Genomic DNA, 13,550 nt, shown 5'->3' with positions numbered 1-13,550 from the left:
GCATGCAGGAATATTTTAATTGCAGCATGTGGGATCTAATTCCTTGACCAGGGGTAGAATCCAGCTCCCCTGCACTGGGAGCAGAGATTTAGCCACTGGACCACTAAGGAAGTCCTGCGCATCATCTGTTTTTATTTATTATATCTGGCAGCTCTACATTTGGAGAGCTCTGCAGACTAGAAGTATATCTATAGTCAATGTAAAGAAGGCACCCATAGAATTGCTCAGTCTACACGGCTAAAGATAGCCACACTGCCTGGTGGTCAGTACAAACTCAACTGAAAACACTGGTTCAGGTTATCAGTGAAAGCAATTATAGCACTAACATTTCGATAATTCTCCAAACTCTCCAGTAGTGCAACATGCTAAAAAGCTGTGGGATACGTGTGCCCAAGTAAAGCCAATGTGAGAAAAAATTTAATTATTTTGAAATCCAGTAATATTAATTTTCCTATCCTATCATCATTTTTATTGATTTTTTTTCTCTTCCATTGACACTGAATCATTTTTTTCATTGAGTGAAAACCATCTTGCCACAAGAAGAAATTAGCGTTAAGCATGTCACCCACACCTGGAATTACAAATGAAGGTTTCAAGGATATGACAGTGTAAACACAAGGGAATAATTAGCTAGTGGTGACATTTCAGACACTAACTGGGGAAATATTCTGCCTACTACTGGAGTTTAATAACCATTAGGAGGTGAGGTCAAAATGTTGCCAAAATGAGAATAACTGACTGGTTGGCAAAAACCAACCACAAATTCTGCATGGCCTGAAATTTGACTTCAGACTCTCAAACTAAAAAAGTTGATTTGGTCAGCTCTCTGCATATGGATATATTTCTTGAAGATAGATTATTAAACAAGTTCACAAGAGATCAACATGTAGAGATCAAAATTGCTAATCAACTAGTTTATAATGATGCATAAAACTGCTACACAGATTAAAAATATTTCCATTAGAAGACCAATGTATTCTATATCTGAAGTCAGATCTCTGTTTTTATTAATAAATATTTATTGAGTAAAGCTACTCTATTAGATATGAGTGAATAAATGATCTCTGCTCTTGATATCACACTGACTAGCCTAAATGAGTAGAGAAAAGAGAATGTGATAAAGCTTGGGCAAGTGGGTGGGTAGAGGTGGAAAGGATAGAGAAAGGAGCATGTAGAAAAGGTGAGAGAGTGTGAGGAAATAGAGTTCAGTATAGTGGTGGCACAGTGGTAAAGCACCTGCCTACAATGCAGGAGATATGGGAGATGCGGGCTTGACCCCTGGGTCAGGAAGACCCTCTGGAGAAGGAAATGGCAACCCACTCTGGTATTCTTGCCTGAAAAATCCCATGGACAGAGGAGCCCTGTGGGCTACAGTCCATAGGGTTGCAAAGAGTCAGACACTACTTAGTGACTGAGCATGCACACACAGGAAGAAGTCGCAAATCAAGGGAAAAGAAAATGCATCTAGTTGTGTACTTTGGGGGTTTTAATTATCTTTAGAATAGTCAAGGAAGCCAATAAAAAGATATTTCGATGTAGTGAAGTAGAGGGCTGAGGCTCAAGAGACAGAATGGAGATAAAACTGTAGATTTGCAAATCATTACAATATCTATTTTAAAAAATATTTATGTATTTATTCATTTATTTATTTGGCTACTCCGGGTCTTAGTTGTGGCATGTGAACTCTCAGCTGCACCATGTGGGACCTAGTTCCTTGACCAGTTTTCAAACCTGGGTTCCCTGCATCGGGAGTTCAGAGTCTTACCCCTAGACCACCAGGGAATATAGAAGCCACCAAGGGGGATAACATTACCCAGAAAGAACATGTTAGAACAATGAGAGAAATGAGCTATTTCCTTCTCCAGGGGATCTTCCCGAACCAGGGATTGAACCCAGGTCTCCCGCATTGCAGGCAGACGCTTTACTGTCTGAGCCACCGGGGAAGCCCTTGAAGTGAAGGACACTAGAAGTGAAGTTATAAGGAAAATGAAAAGGAGCCTGAAAAAAAAGTGTAAGAAGAGATGGCAGGACAAATGGAAGAAAAACTGGGACAACAAGGAAGCAAGTGAAAGAGAATTTTTCACTAAAAATGGAGTAGCTATATATATATATATATATATATATATATATATATATATATAAAGGGCCAAGAAAATCTCCATTGGATTGATTTAGGGGGGAAAAGACCTTAAACAAGAGAAATGATAGTAAGAGCATTTTCAAAGTTCGATTAATGACAGAAACCTGAGTATGTTAGATGATAAAGCTAGAGGAAGTTGAAGTGGAATCATTGTGAGTACTGACAGCTCTTCCCGTAAGTTTGTGTCAAAGAGAAGAAAAATAACAGGACTTGAAAGGGACATTAATGACAAGAAATTGTTTTTGTATGAGTATACTTTGCGTGGTTTGAGAAATTTTATAACTCATCTGGGATAGCATGTCAGTGTAAAAGCTGTCCTACGCTTCCACACTGAGAAAACTTTGACTTTTTTTAAACTTGTCTAGTGGGAAAATAGGATACTGAAAACTGAAACTGAAAGTCACTCAGTCGTGTCCGACTCTGTACAGTCCATGGAATTCTCCAGGCCAGAATACTGGAGTGGGTAGCCCTTCGCTTCTCCAGGGGATCTTCCCAACCCAAAAACCGAACTGCGATCTCCTGCATTGTAGGCAGATTCTTTTCCAACTGAGCTATCAGGGAAGCCCTAAATGGAAAGTGAGTGGAGCGAGTGAAAGTTGCTCAGTCGTGTCCGACTGTTTGTAACCCCATAGACTATACAGTTCATGGAATTCTCCAGGCCAGAATACTGGAGTGGGTAGCCTTTCCCTTCTCCAGGGGATCTTCCCAACCCAGGGATTGAACCCAGGTCTCCTATATTGCAGGTGGATTCTTTACCAGCTGAACCACAAGGGAAGTCCAGGAAAAATAAGATGGTACCAGCTAAATTGGGTCCTTAATGTTTCTGTCCAAGTTAATATTGTGATGGCAATTATTCCTTATGGACATATTAATCGTCCTTCTCTCTCTTTCTGGAATAAAACTTGGAAAGACTGGAAATGGTGAAGGAAAAATTTATCTAGGAATAACTGTTAGGGCTATAGTCTTTTCATGCTTTATGTATAGCATGGCCACCCTTGCAGTTACTTTTAAATAAAGTGAAGTCGCTCAGTCGTGTCCGACTCTTTGTGACCCTGTGGACTGTAGCCCACCAAGCTCCTCCATCCATGGGATTCTCCAGGCAAGAATACTGGAGTGGGTTGCCATTTCCTTCTCCAGGGGATCTTCCCAACCCAGGTATCGAACCCAGGTCTCCTGCATTGCAGGCAGAGGCTTTAACCTCTTAGCCACCAGGGAAGCCCTACTTTTAAATAAGATGCTATTAATAAAATGGACAGAAAAGTAAACATCATAAAAAGAGGAATATGGTTGTAAAATGAAGGGAAATAGCCATACTTGATTCTTGAGGGAGAGAAAGAAAGGGGGAGGAACGGAAGAGGAAGGCAGGAAGAAAGCAAGAATGAGAGGGAAGGAGGGAGGGAAAGGAGCAAGGAAGAAAAAGACTATAGACTGGGATATTCTACAAGGTTCTTGAGGAGAAAGGTATAGAATCTGGGACACTGAAGGACATGAGCAGCATTCAGTGGTGTTTTAGTTTGCAAGGGCTGCCATAACAAAGTATCATACACTGGGTGACTTAAAACAACAGAAATGCATTGCACCGAAGTTCTCGAAGCTATGAATGAACACCTGAAATCAGCGTGTCACAGGGTTGATTTCTTCTGACAGGTGTAAAGGAAGAATCTATCCCAGGCTCTCACTATGGATTGTAGATGATAGATGGACCTCTCCTCCCTGTCTCTCCACACCATCTTTGCAGCGTGAAATATGTCTAAATTTCCCCTTTTTATAAAGACACCAGTCATATCAGATGAGAGGTCCACCCTCCACCATATGACCTCATCCTAACTTAACTAATTATATCTGCTGCTAACTCGCTTCAGTCGTGTCCAACCCTGTGTGACCCCATAGACGGCAGCCCACCAGGCTCCTCCATCTCTGGGATTCTCCAGGCAAGAATACTGGAGTGGGTTGTCATTTCCTTCTCCAATAATTATATCTACAGTTACCTTATTTCCAAAGAAGTTCACATTCTGAGCTACTGTGGGTTAGGATTTCAACATTTGGGGGGAGGGTGCAATTCAACTTAGAATAGATGGGAAGAGAGACAGATCTTCCCTTGGAGAAGGAAGAAAAGAGAAAATATGACTTTGTGCATCTGTAGATTTTTCAGCAGGAAATCAGAAATCTCCATCTGCCTTTTGTTTTTCTCTAGAGTGCAGACAAAATCACCAGGAAAGGAGTCAGAATTGGAAGTTTAAGTTTCTGGAAAAGGTTGAAAGAGCCATTGCAAAGAACAAGGCTAGCTGGGGAGAATGGAGAATGTCAGGCAGCTTTGCAGCTAATATGGCATCAGCTTACTCCTTGGAAGGAAAGTTATGACCAACCTAGATAGCATATTGAAAAGCAGAGATATTACTTTGCCAACAAAGGTCCATCTAGTCAAGGCTATGATTCTTCCAGTGGTCATGTATGGATGTGAGAGTTGGACTGTGAAGAAAGCTGAGTGCCAAAGAATTGATGCCTTTGAACTGTGGTGTTGGTTTAGACTCTTGAGAGTCCCTTGGACTGCAAGGAGATCCAGCCAGTCGATCCTAAAGGAGATCAGTCCTGGGTGTTCATTGGAGGGACTGATGCTAAAGCTGAAACTCCAATACTTTGGCCACCTCATGTGAAGAGTTGACTCATTGGAAAAGATCCTGATGCTGGGAGGGATTGGGAGCAGGAGGAGAAGGGGATGACAGAGGATGAGATGGCTGGATGGCATCACCGACTTGATGGACATGAGTTTGGGTGAACTCTGGGAGATGGTGATGGACAGGGAGGCCTGGCATGCTATGATTCATGGGGTCACAAAGAGTTGGACACGACTGAGCAACTGAACTGAACTGAACTGAACTATGATAGTCAAAAGCAATAATCAGTTATGTAGTGGTGCCCTTCAGATAAAAATATAGGAAAGGCTGCTTTGCTTAAAACAATAAATACATTTATATTTTAAAAATAAATAAATAAAGATGTACCTTCTATGGAAAAAAAATATGTGTCAATATAAGGGCTTAAAACAAAATGCCTGTCAGTGTCACTAAGGACAAGTTATTCTGATTCATCAGTTAGCCCATTAATTGGAGTCCAGGTTAAATGTCAGTTTGTTTGTGATCATCTCAGTTTAAAAGAGAAGCACACTCACATCTTTGTAGTAAAATTACACAGAACTAGAATTTCTGCTGACGCATTCAATACAATGTTTCCTCCACTAATCAGATTGTGTTCTAATACAGAGGTCACCTTTTGCATCTTTCTCTTTCTAAATATCCCCTAACATTCCATAATGCTTAGAGCTTAGTGAGCATTTCTAGAACTGAACCCTGAAGAGCAATGGTTTTTCACTGAGTGTCTGTGTCCTACTGAGAGTAATTTTTCTCCAAAAGCTTTGTCCAACAGTACACATTTTCTAGAAAAAGGACATGCGAGATTGATGCATAATTGTAAAGGTCAAGAATGTAAACATTGTGGTGAGTTCTAAAAGCAGTGTACACCTGAGCCTCTTAAAGAAATATAAAATAGCCAGATTCTAATCTCGTGAGAGATTAGCTTAATTTAGTGAAAAATTACAGCATTGACTTACTAGACTTCCTAGTATATTTTGCCTATGTATGGAATCTATAAATATAGATATATCTATAAATAAAACAGGCATCTATAAATATTCTATATTTGGGTCAGTGTTTTCAGAGACTAAGAAACAGGAATGATAAATAAATGTATTAAATGAAAAAATATATTTTGTCTTATTTTTCAGAGTGATTGTGTACTTAGCTTTTTCCTCTCTGAGCCTGTGGAACAAGCAGTGAAAGAATCATCAGCTGTGGACCTAGGTAAGTAATTTTATCATTATTACCATGTACAATTATTGAGTTTCAATATAATTGTGAGGCTTCCCCAGTGGCTCAGCGGTAAAGAATCTGCCTGCCAGTTCAGGAGACCCAGGTTCAATTCCTGGATTGGAAAGATCCCCTGGAGGAGGAAATGGCAACCCACTCCAGTATTTTTGCCTGAAGAATCCCTATGGACAGAGGAGCCTGGTGGGCTACAGGCCATGGGGTCACAGAGTCAGACACAACTGAGCATGTATGTACAACTATTGAGTTCAATTGTATAAAAAATCAGAACTTTATTTTGTTAATTTTCAAATTAAAATATTTTTAACAGTAAGGCTTTCATAGTCTTTTCAATCCATTTTCAAAGCTTTTTAACTCCTTAGAATATGTTTATCAAGTTAAATTAAACCCAGGTGTGTTTGTCTAATTATAATAATTCCATGCTATCCCACTATTAACTTACTTCAGTTAACTGTGCTTTGAGGTGGAATTGCATTTCAGAGACAGAGGTCCTGGTTTCCCCTGCATGTAAATCTTACAGTTTACTCAACATCTTAGAAAACAACAAAAATAAATATTGGGCAATAATAATGACCATGAATTATCTAACAGTTTCATGCTTATCTTTTAAAGCTCAATAATTATTCCACTTCCTTCATGAAGTCTTATTTTATTATCAGGATCCTAAACTAGCCCAGCACAATTATCTACCCTATTCTCTGCCAAATGTGTGTTAATTCTAATTAATTTTTCAATCATCTCACCTAGATTGGCAAAGACTTTTTAAATATCCTATCAATCTAAAGCACTCTTTAAAGTAATTCCATTGCCAGTGGCCATCTAATACTGATACTGGTTTTTATCTCCCATAAGATTTGCAAACTCATAATTGGCTAGACCTCACCCCCACCCCCACCCCAAACTTCCCTTTGCAACTACCAGTCTTCCTTTCGTCCACATCCACCTTTGTATTCTCTACCTTTAAGATTAGGCCCATCTGCTCGTCACCTCTCTCTGTACCTGATATCCTAGTTACTTACCCCTTATGTGTACACTTCTCTATAGCCAGATCAGGTCTTAGAGTGTGATTGTTTACTGTTACATATTTATTTTTGGGTCTGCCTTGTTTCTCTTATTAGGCTGAAAGTAACTTTCAGTCAAGCACTCACTTCCCCATTATATGCACTGCTCTATACTAACAAATCCTAAATTAATATATGATAATTAAATCACTTTTATTGCCCCCACATTTTATTCATGTAAGTAATGTTATCCTCTAAGATGCTTTGCTTTTATATTAAACCATAAACAGTACTGAGTAAGGTAGTTTCTTACATTTCATAGCATGTATCTAAGGAAGAATGATGTCCACAAAATAAAATATTTTTAGAGACTGAGACAGAACTGTGTTTTAGCGTCTCCTGTGGAGGTGCAGGTCAGCAGTGGACTACCACTGGGACAGGGGCTCTGGGTGCAGCAGACTTGGGTATGGCATAAGCCCTCTCGGAGGAGGTTGCCATTAACCCCACCACAGAGCTGCCAAATTACACAGGACTGGGAAATAGATTCTTGGAAGGCAAAAACAGAAGCTTGTACACCAGGACCCAGGAGAAAGGAGCAGTGACCCCACAAGAGACTGACCCAGATTTGCCTGAGTGTCCAGGAGTGTCTAGCAGAGGCATGGCTTGGTGGTAGTCTGCTGCAGGGCTGGGGGCACTGAGTGTAGCAGTGCTTGCATGGGATCTTTTGAAGGCGGTCACCGTTATCTTCATTACCTCCACCATAGTTTGGCCCCAGGCTGCGACGGCTGGTGCACTCAGCGCAAGTGGCTGCGACGGCCCGCGCACTCTCAGCGCACCTGAGAGGAGCTACCCCACATCTGAAGTCAGGGGCGGCAGCCGAGAGTGCCAGGCTGCAATGGTGCAGGAATGGCCAAGAGGAGCCACCCCGCATCCGAGGTCAGGGGCAGTGGCCGGGAGGAGCCACCCTGCGTCTGAGGTCAGGGCAATAGTCTGGAGGAGCCACCGCATGTCCAAGGCCAGGGACGGTGGCCGGGAAGATCAACCCACATACAAGGAGTGGTGGCTGCACTGGCGCAGGAGGGCCTAGAGGAGCTATCCCACGTTGAAGGTCAGGAAGGGTGGCGGTGAGGAGAAACCCTTCATCCAAGGTAAGGAGCAGCGGCTGTGCTTTGCTGGATCAGCCGTGAAGAGACACCCCATGCCAAAGGTAAGAGAAACCCAAGTAAGATGGTAGGTGTTGCAAGAGGGCATCAGAGGGCAGACACACTGAAACCATACTCACAGAAAACTAGTCAATCTAATCACACTAGGACCACAGCCTTGTTTAACTCAGTGAAACCAAGCCATGCTCGAGGGGCAACCCAAGACAGATGGGTCATGGTGGAGAGGTCTGACAGAATGTGGTCCACTGGAGAAGGGAATGGCAAACCACTTCAGTATTCTTGCCTTGAGAACCCCATGAACAGTATGAAAAGGCAAAATAATAGGTTACTGAATGAGAAACTCCCCAGGTCAGTAGGTGTCCAATATGCTCCTAGAGATTGGTGGAGAAATAACTCCAGAAAGAAAGAAGGGATGGAGCCAAAGCAAAAATAATACCCAGCTGTGGATGTGACTGGTGATAAAAACAAAGTCCAATGCTGTAAAGAGCAATATTGCATAGGAACCTGGAATGTCAGTTCCATGAAACAAGGCAAATTGGAAGTGGTCAAACAAGAGGTGGCAAGGGTGAACGTTGATTCTAGGAATCAGCAAACTAAAATGGACTGGAATGGGTGAATTTAACTCAAATGACTATTACATCTACTATGTGGGCAGGAATCCCTCAGAAGAAATGGAGTAGCCATCATGGTCAACAAAAGAGCTGGAAATGCAGTACTCGGATGCAATCTCAAAAAAAACCAGAATGATCTCTGTTCGTCTCCAAGGCACACCATTCAATATCACAGTTATCCAAGTCTATGCCCCAACCAGTAATGCTGAAGAAACTGAAGTTGAATGGTTTTATGAAGAACTAACACCCAAAAAGATGTCCTTTTCATTATAGGGGACTGGAATGCGAAAGTAGGAAGTCAAGAAACACCTGGAGTAACAGGCAAATTTGGCCTTGGAATGCAGAATGAAGCAGGGCAAAGACTAATAGAGTTTTGCCAAGAAAATGCACTGGTCATAGCAAACGCCTTCTTCCAACAACGCAAGAGAAGACTCTACACATGGACATCACCAGATGGTCAACACCGAAATCAGATTGATTATATTCTTTTCAGCCAAAGATGGAGAAGCTCTATACAGTCAACAAAAACAAGACCAGGAGCTGACTGTGACTCAGATCATGAACTCCTTATTACCAAATTCAGACTTAAATTGAAGAAAGTAGGGAAAACCGCTAGACCATTCAGGTATGACCTAAATCAAATCCCTTATGATTGTACAGTGGAAGTGAGAAATAGATTGAAGGTACTAGATCTGATAGATACAGTGCCTGATGAACTGTGGAATGAGGTTCATGATACTGTACAGGAGACAGGGATCAAGACCATCCCCAAGAAAAAGAAATGCAAAAAAGCAAAATGGCTGTCTGGGGAGGCCTTACAAGTGGCTGTGAAAAGAAGAGAAGTGAAAAGCAAAGGAGAAAAGGAAAGATATAAGCATCTGAATGCAGAGTTCCAAAGAATAGCAAGCAGAGATAAGAAAGCCTTCTTCAGCGATCAATGCAAAGAAATAGAGGAAAAGAACAGAATGGGAAAGACTAGAGATCTCTTCAGGAAAATTAGAGATACCAAGGGAACATTTCATGCAAAGATGGGCTCAATAAAGGACAGAAATGGTATGGACCTAACAGAAGCAGAAGATATCCAGAAGAGGTGGCAAGAATACACAGAAGAACTGTACAAAAAAGATCTTCATTACCTGGATAATCATGAAGGTGTGATCACTCATCTAGAGCCAGATATCCTGGAATTTGAAGTCAAGTGGGCCTTGGAAAGCATCACTATGAACAAAGCTAGTGGAGGTGATGGAATTCCAGTGGAGCTATTTCAAATCCTGAAAGATGATGCTGAGAAAGTGCTGCACTCAATATGCCAGCAAATTTGGAAAACTCAGCAGTGGCCACAGGACTGGAAAAGTTCAGTTTTCATTCCAATCCCAAAGAAAGGCAATGCCAAAGAATGCTCAAACTACCGCATAATTGCACTCATCTCACATGCTAGTAAAGTAATGCTCAAAATTCTCCAAGCCAGGCTTCAGCAATATGTGAACCGTGAACTCCCTGATGTTCAAGCTGGTTTTAGGAAAGGCAGAGGAACCAGAGATCAAATTGTCAACTTCTGCTGGATCATGGAAAAAGCAAGAGAGTTCCAGAAAAACATCTATTTCTGCTTTATTGACTATGCCAAAGCCTTTGACTGTGTGGTTCACAATAAACTGTGGAAAATTCTTCAAGTGATGGGAATACCAGACCACCTGACCTGCCTCCTGACAAATCTGTATGCAGGCCAGGAAGCAGCAGTTAGAACTGGACATGGAACAACAGACTGGTTCCAAATAGGAAAAGGAGTATGTCAAATTGTATATTGTCACCCTGCTTATTTAACTTACATGCAGAGAACATCATGAGAAACGCTGGGCTGGAAGAAACACAAGCAGGAATCAAGATTGCTGGGAGAAATATCAATAACGTCAGATATGCAGATGACACCACTCTTATGGCAGAAAGTGAAGAGGAACTAAAAACCCTCTTGATGAAAGTGAAAGAGGAGAGTGAAAAAGTTGGCCTAAAGCTCAACATTGAGAAAACGAAGATCATGGCATCCAGTCCCATCACTTCATGGCAAATAGATGGGGAAACAGTGGAAATAGTGTCAGACTTTATTTTGGGGGGCTCTAAAGTCACTGCAGATGGTGACTTCAGCCATGAAATTAAAAGACGCTTACTCCTTTGAAGAAAAGTTATGACCAACCTAGATAGTACATTCAAAAGCAGAGACGTTACTTTGCCGACAAAGGTCCATCTAGTCAAGGCTATGGTTTTTCCTGTGGTAATGTATGGATGTGAGAGTTGGGCTGTGAAGAAGGCTGACCACCGAAGAATTGATGCTTTTGAACTATGGTGTTGGAGAAGACTCTTGAGAATCCCTTGGACTGCAAGGAGATCCAACCAGCCCATCCTAAAGGAGATTAGTCCTGGGTGTTTTTGGAAGGAATGATGCTGAAGCTGAAACTCCAGTACTTTGGCCACCTGATGCGAAGAGTTGACTCATGAAAACTCAGTCACGACTGAGTGACTGAACTGAACTAAACTGATTGTCATAATTTATAAATATTCTCTAAAAAAACAGTATTAGATGGAGAGATTTTTACAATCATTATTTTTAAACTTGAGTTAACCAGATTAAAAAAAACAATAATAAGAAAGTAGCCAATTTCTAGAGAGGCTAAACTTTTTTAAAAAGCTACTAGGTTAGCCTCTATTTTGTCATTAAAGCCCTTAAAGAAAATTCTTTCTTTGTGTTTCAAAACATAAACTATGAGTCACTATCAAGTGTTTTTTTTTGGTGATTATTATTTGTCTATAAGTGTTTTAAAGTACATACACACACACACAAAAAAAATAGGGTTCTTATTGTAAAAACTAATTTGGTTGTTTCAGAATTCTTTTTTTTCTGGTTTGCTTACTTCTTCAGTTCAGTTCAGTCGCTCAGTCGTGTCCGACTCTTTGGGACCCATGAGTTGCAGCAAGCCAGGTCTCCCTGTCCATCACCAACTCCCGGAGTTCATTCACACTCGCATCCATCGAGTCAGTGATGCCATCCAACCATCTCATCCTCGGTCGTCCCCTTCTCCTCCTGCCCCCAATCCCTCCCAGCATCAGAATCTTTTCCAATGAGTCAACTCTTCTCATGAGGTGGCCAAAGTACTGGAGTTTCAGCTTTACCATCATTCATTCCAAAGAACACCCAGGACTTCTTACTACATCATATGATACTCAAGACTTTTTCGCCAGTGATAATGGACAAAAGTTTTGGTTCTGAATATTTTTGAAGACAAACTGCCCATTATGTTGCAACAGCAGGACTGCATATTTTAAGCAAGATATGCAAATCACTGAAACAAAGAAGAATTAGTAGGAAGTTGTTCCTTTTTGTATTCTTTAAATTATTTCCTCTTTCTTATTCTGAATTCTGAATACTTATGTCACAGAATATCAGTTGATTCCAAAAAAGAAGCACACTATTAAGGACACTTCTTGTCAGTCATTTGAAACTTTGAGTTGTTAAATAATTAGAGGATAAATTTATTTAGTGTATTAAAGTAATGGTTAACTAGGATGACCTGAAGCAAAAATCCCAGACTTCACCATTTTACTATCCCTACTAAGGAACTGCAGATGACACCACCCTTATGGCAGAAAGTGAAGAGGAACTAAAAAGCCTCTTGATGAAAGTAAAAGAGGAGAGTGAAAAAGTTGGCTTAAAGCTCAACATTCAGAAAATGAAGATCATGGCAACTGGTCCCATCACTTCATGGGAAATAGATGGGGAAACAGTGGAAACAGTGTCAGACTTTACCCTTTTGGGCTCCAAAATCACTGCAGATGGTGACTACAGCCATGAGATTAAAGACACTTACTCCTGGAAGAAAAGTTATGACCAACCTAGATAGCATATTGAAAAGCAGAGACATTACTCTGCCAACAAAGGTCCGTTTAGTCAAGGCTATGGTTTTTCCAGTGGTCATGTATGGATGTGAGAGTTGGACTGTGACGAAAGCTGAGCACTGAAGAATTGATGCTTTGAACTGCAGTGTTGGAGAAGACTCTTGAGAGTCCCTTGGACTGCAAGGAAATCCAACCAGTCCATTCTAAAGGAGATCAGCCCTGGGATTTCTTTGGAAGGAATGATGCTAAAGCTGAAACTCTAATACTTTGGCCACCTCATGTGAAGAGTTGACTTATTGGAAAAGACCCTTATGCTGGGAGGGATTAGGGGCAGGAGGAAAAGGGGAAGATAGAGGATGAGATGGCTGGATGGCATGACTGACTCGATGGACATGAGTCTGAGTGAACTCCGGGAGATGGTGATGGACAGGGAGGCCTAGTGTGCTGCAACTCATGGGGTTGCAAAGAGTTGGACACAACTGAACGACTGAACTGAACTCAGCTGAACTAAGGAACTGAGAGTGGATTGCAGTAACTTAGCTCAGCACATCTGGACACCTATGTATCTAGGCACAAGACTTGTAAAGATCACATTAGTAATCATTTGTAGTCCTACCTCTGCCATTACTAACTAAACATGCCTTGGTAGAACAACAGAAAGTGCCAACCAAGTATACTCTCTCCTTTAGTTAACCCTTTTTCTTGGCTTCTCATTGCCTTTAGGCAGAGCCAACTTCCTGGGCTTATAGCCTATGCAGTCGTACAAAGTACAGTACTTAGAACAATCCTATACTTGGTTTAATATTCTGTTGTCACTGTCTTGAAATTCTTAATAAAAAGTTTTATTAAATAAAAGTTTTATTAAATAT

At 41.1% G+C, this 13,550-nt stretch overlaps 1 protein-coding gene across 1 annotated transcript in view; it reads left to right on the top strand.

Annotated features, from left to right (window-relative positions):
* PIK3C2G (phosphatidylinositol-4-phosphate 3-kinase catalytic subunit type 2 gamma) overlaps positions 1–13,550 on the top strand; it is a 470,847-nt gene that overhangs the window by 401,412 nt on the left and 55,885 nt on the right. Inside the window, exon 30 of the mRNA XM_018048420.1 lies at positions 5,922–5,997. Coding sequence (XP_017903909.1) covers positions 5,922–5,997 — 76 coding nt within the window. The remainder of the gene's footprint in view (positions 1–5,921; positions 5,998–13,550) is intronic.

Source organism: Capra hircus, chromosome 5 (genome assembly GCF_001704415.2).
Source record: "Capra hircus breed San Clemente chromosome 5, ASM170441v1, whole genome shotgun sequence".
NCBI lineage: Eukaryota > Metazoa > Chordata > Mammalia > Artiodactyla > Bovidae > Capra > Capra hircus.
The sequence above is the reverse complement of the archived record's forward strand: the minus strand, read 5'-3'. Positions and strand labels throughout refer to the sequence as shown.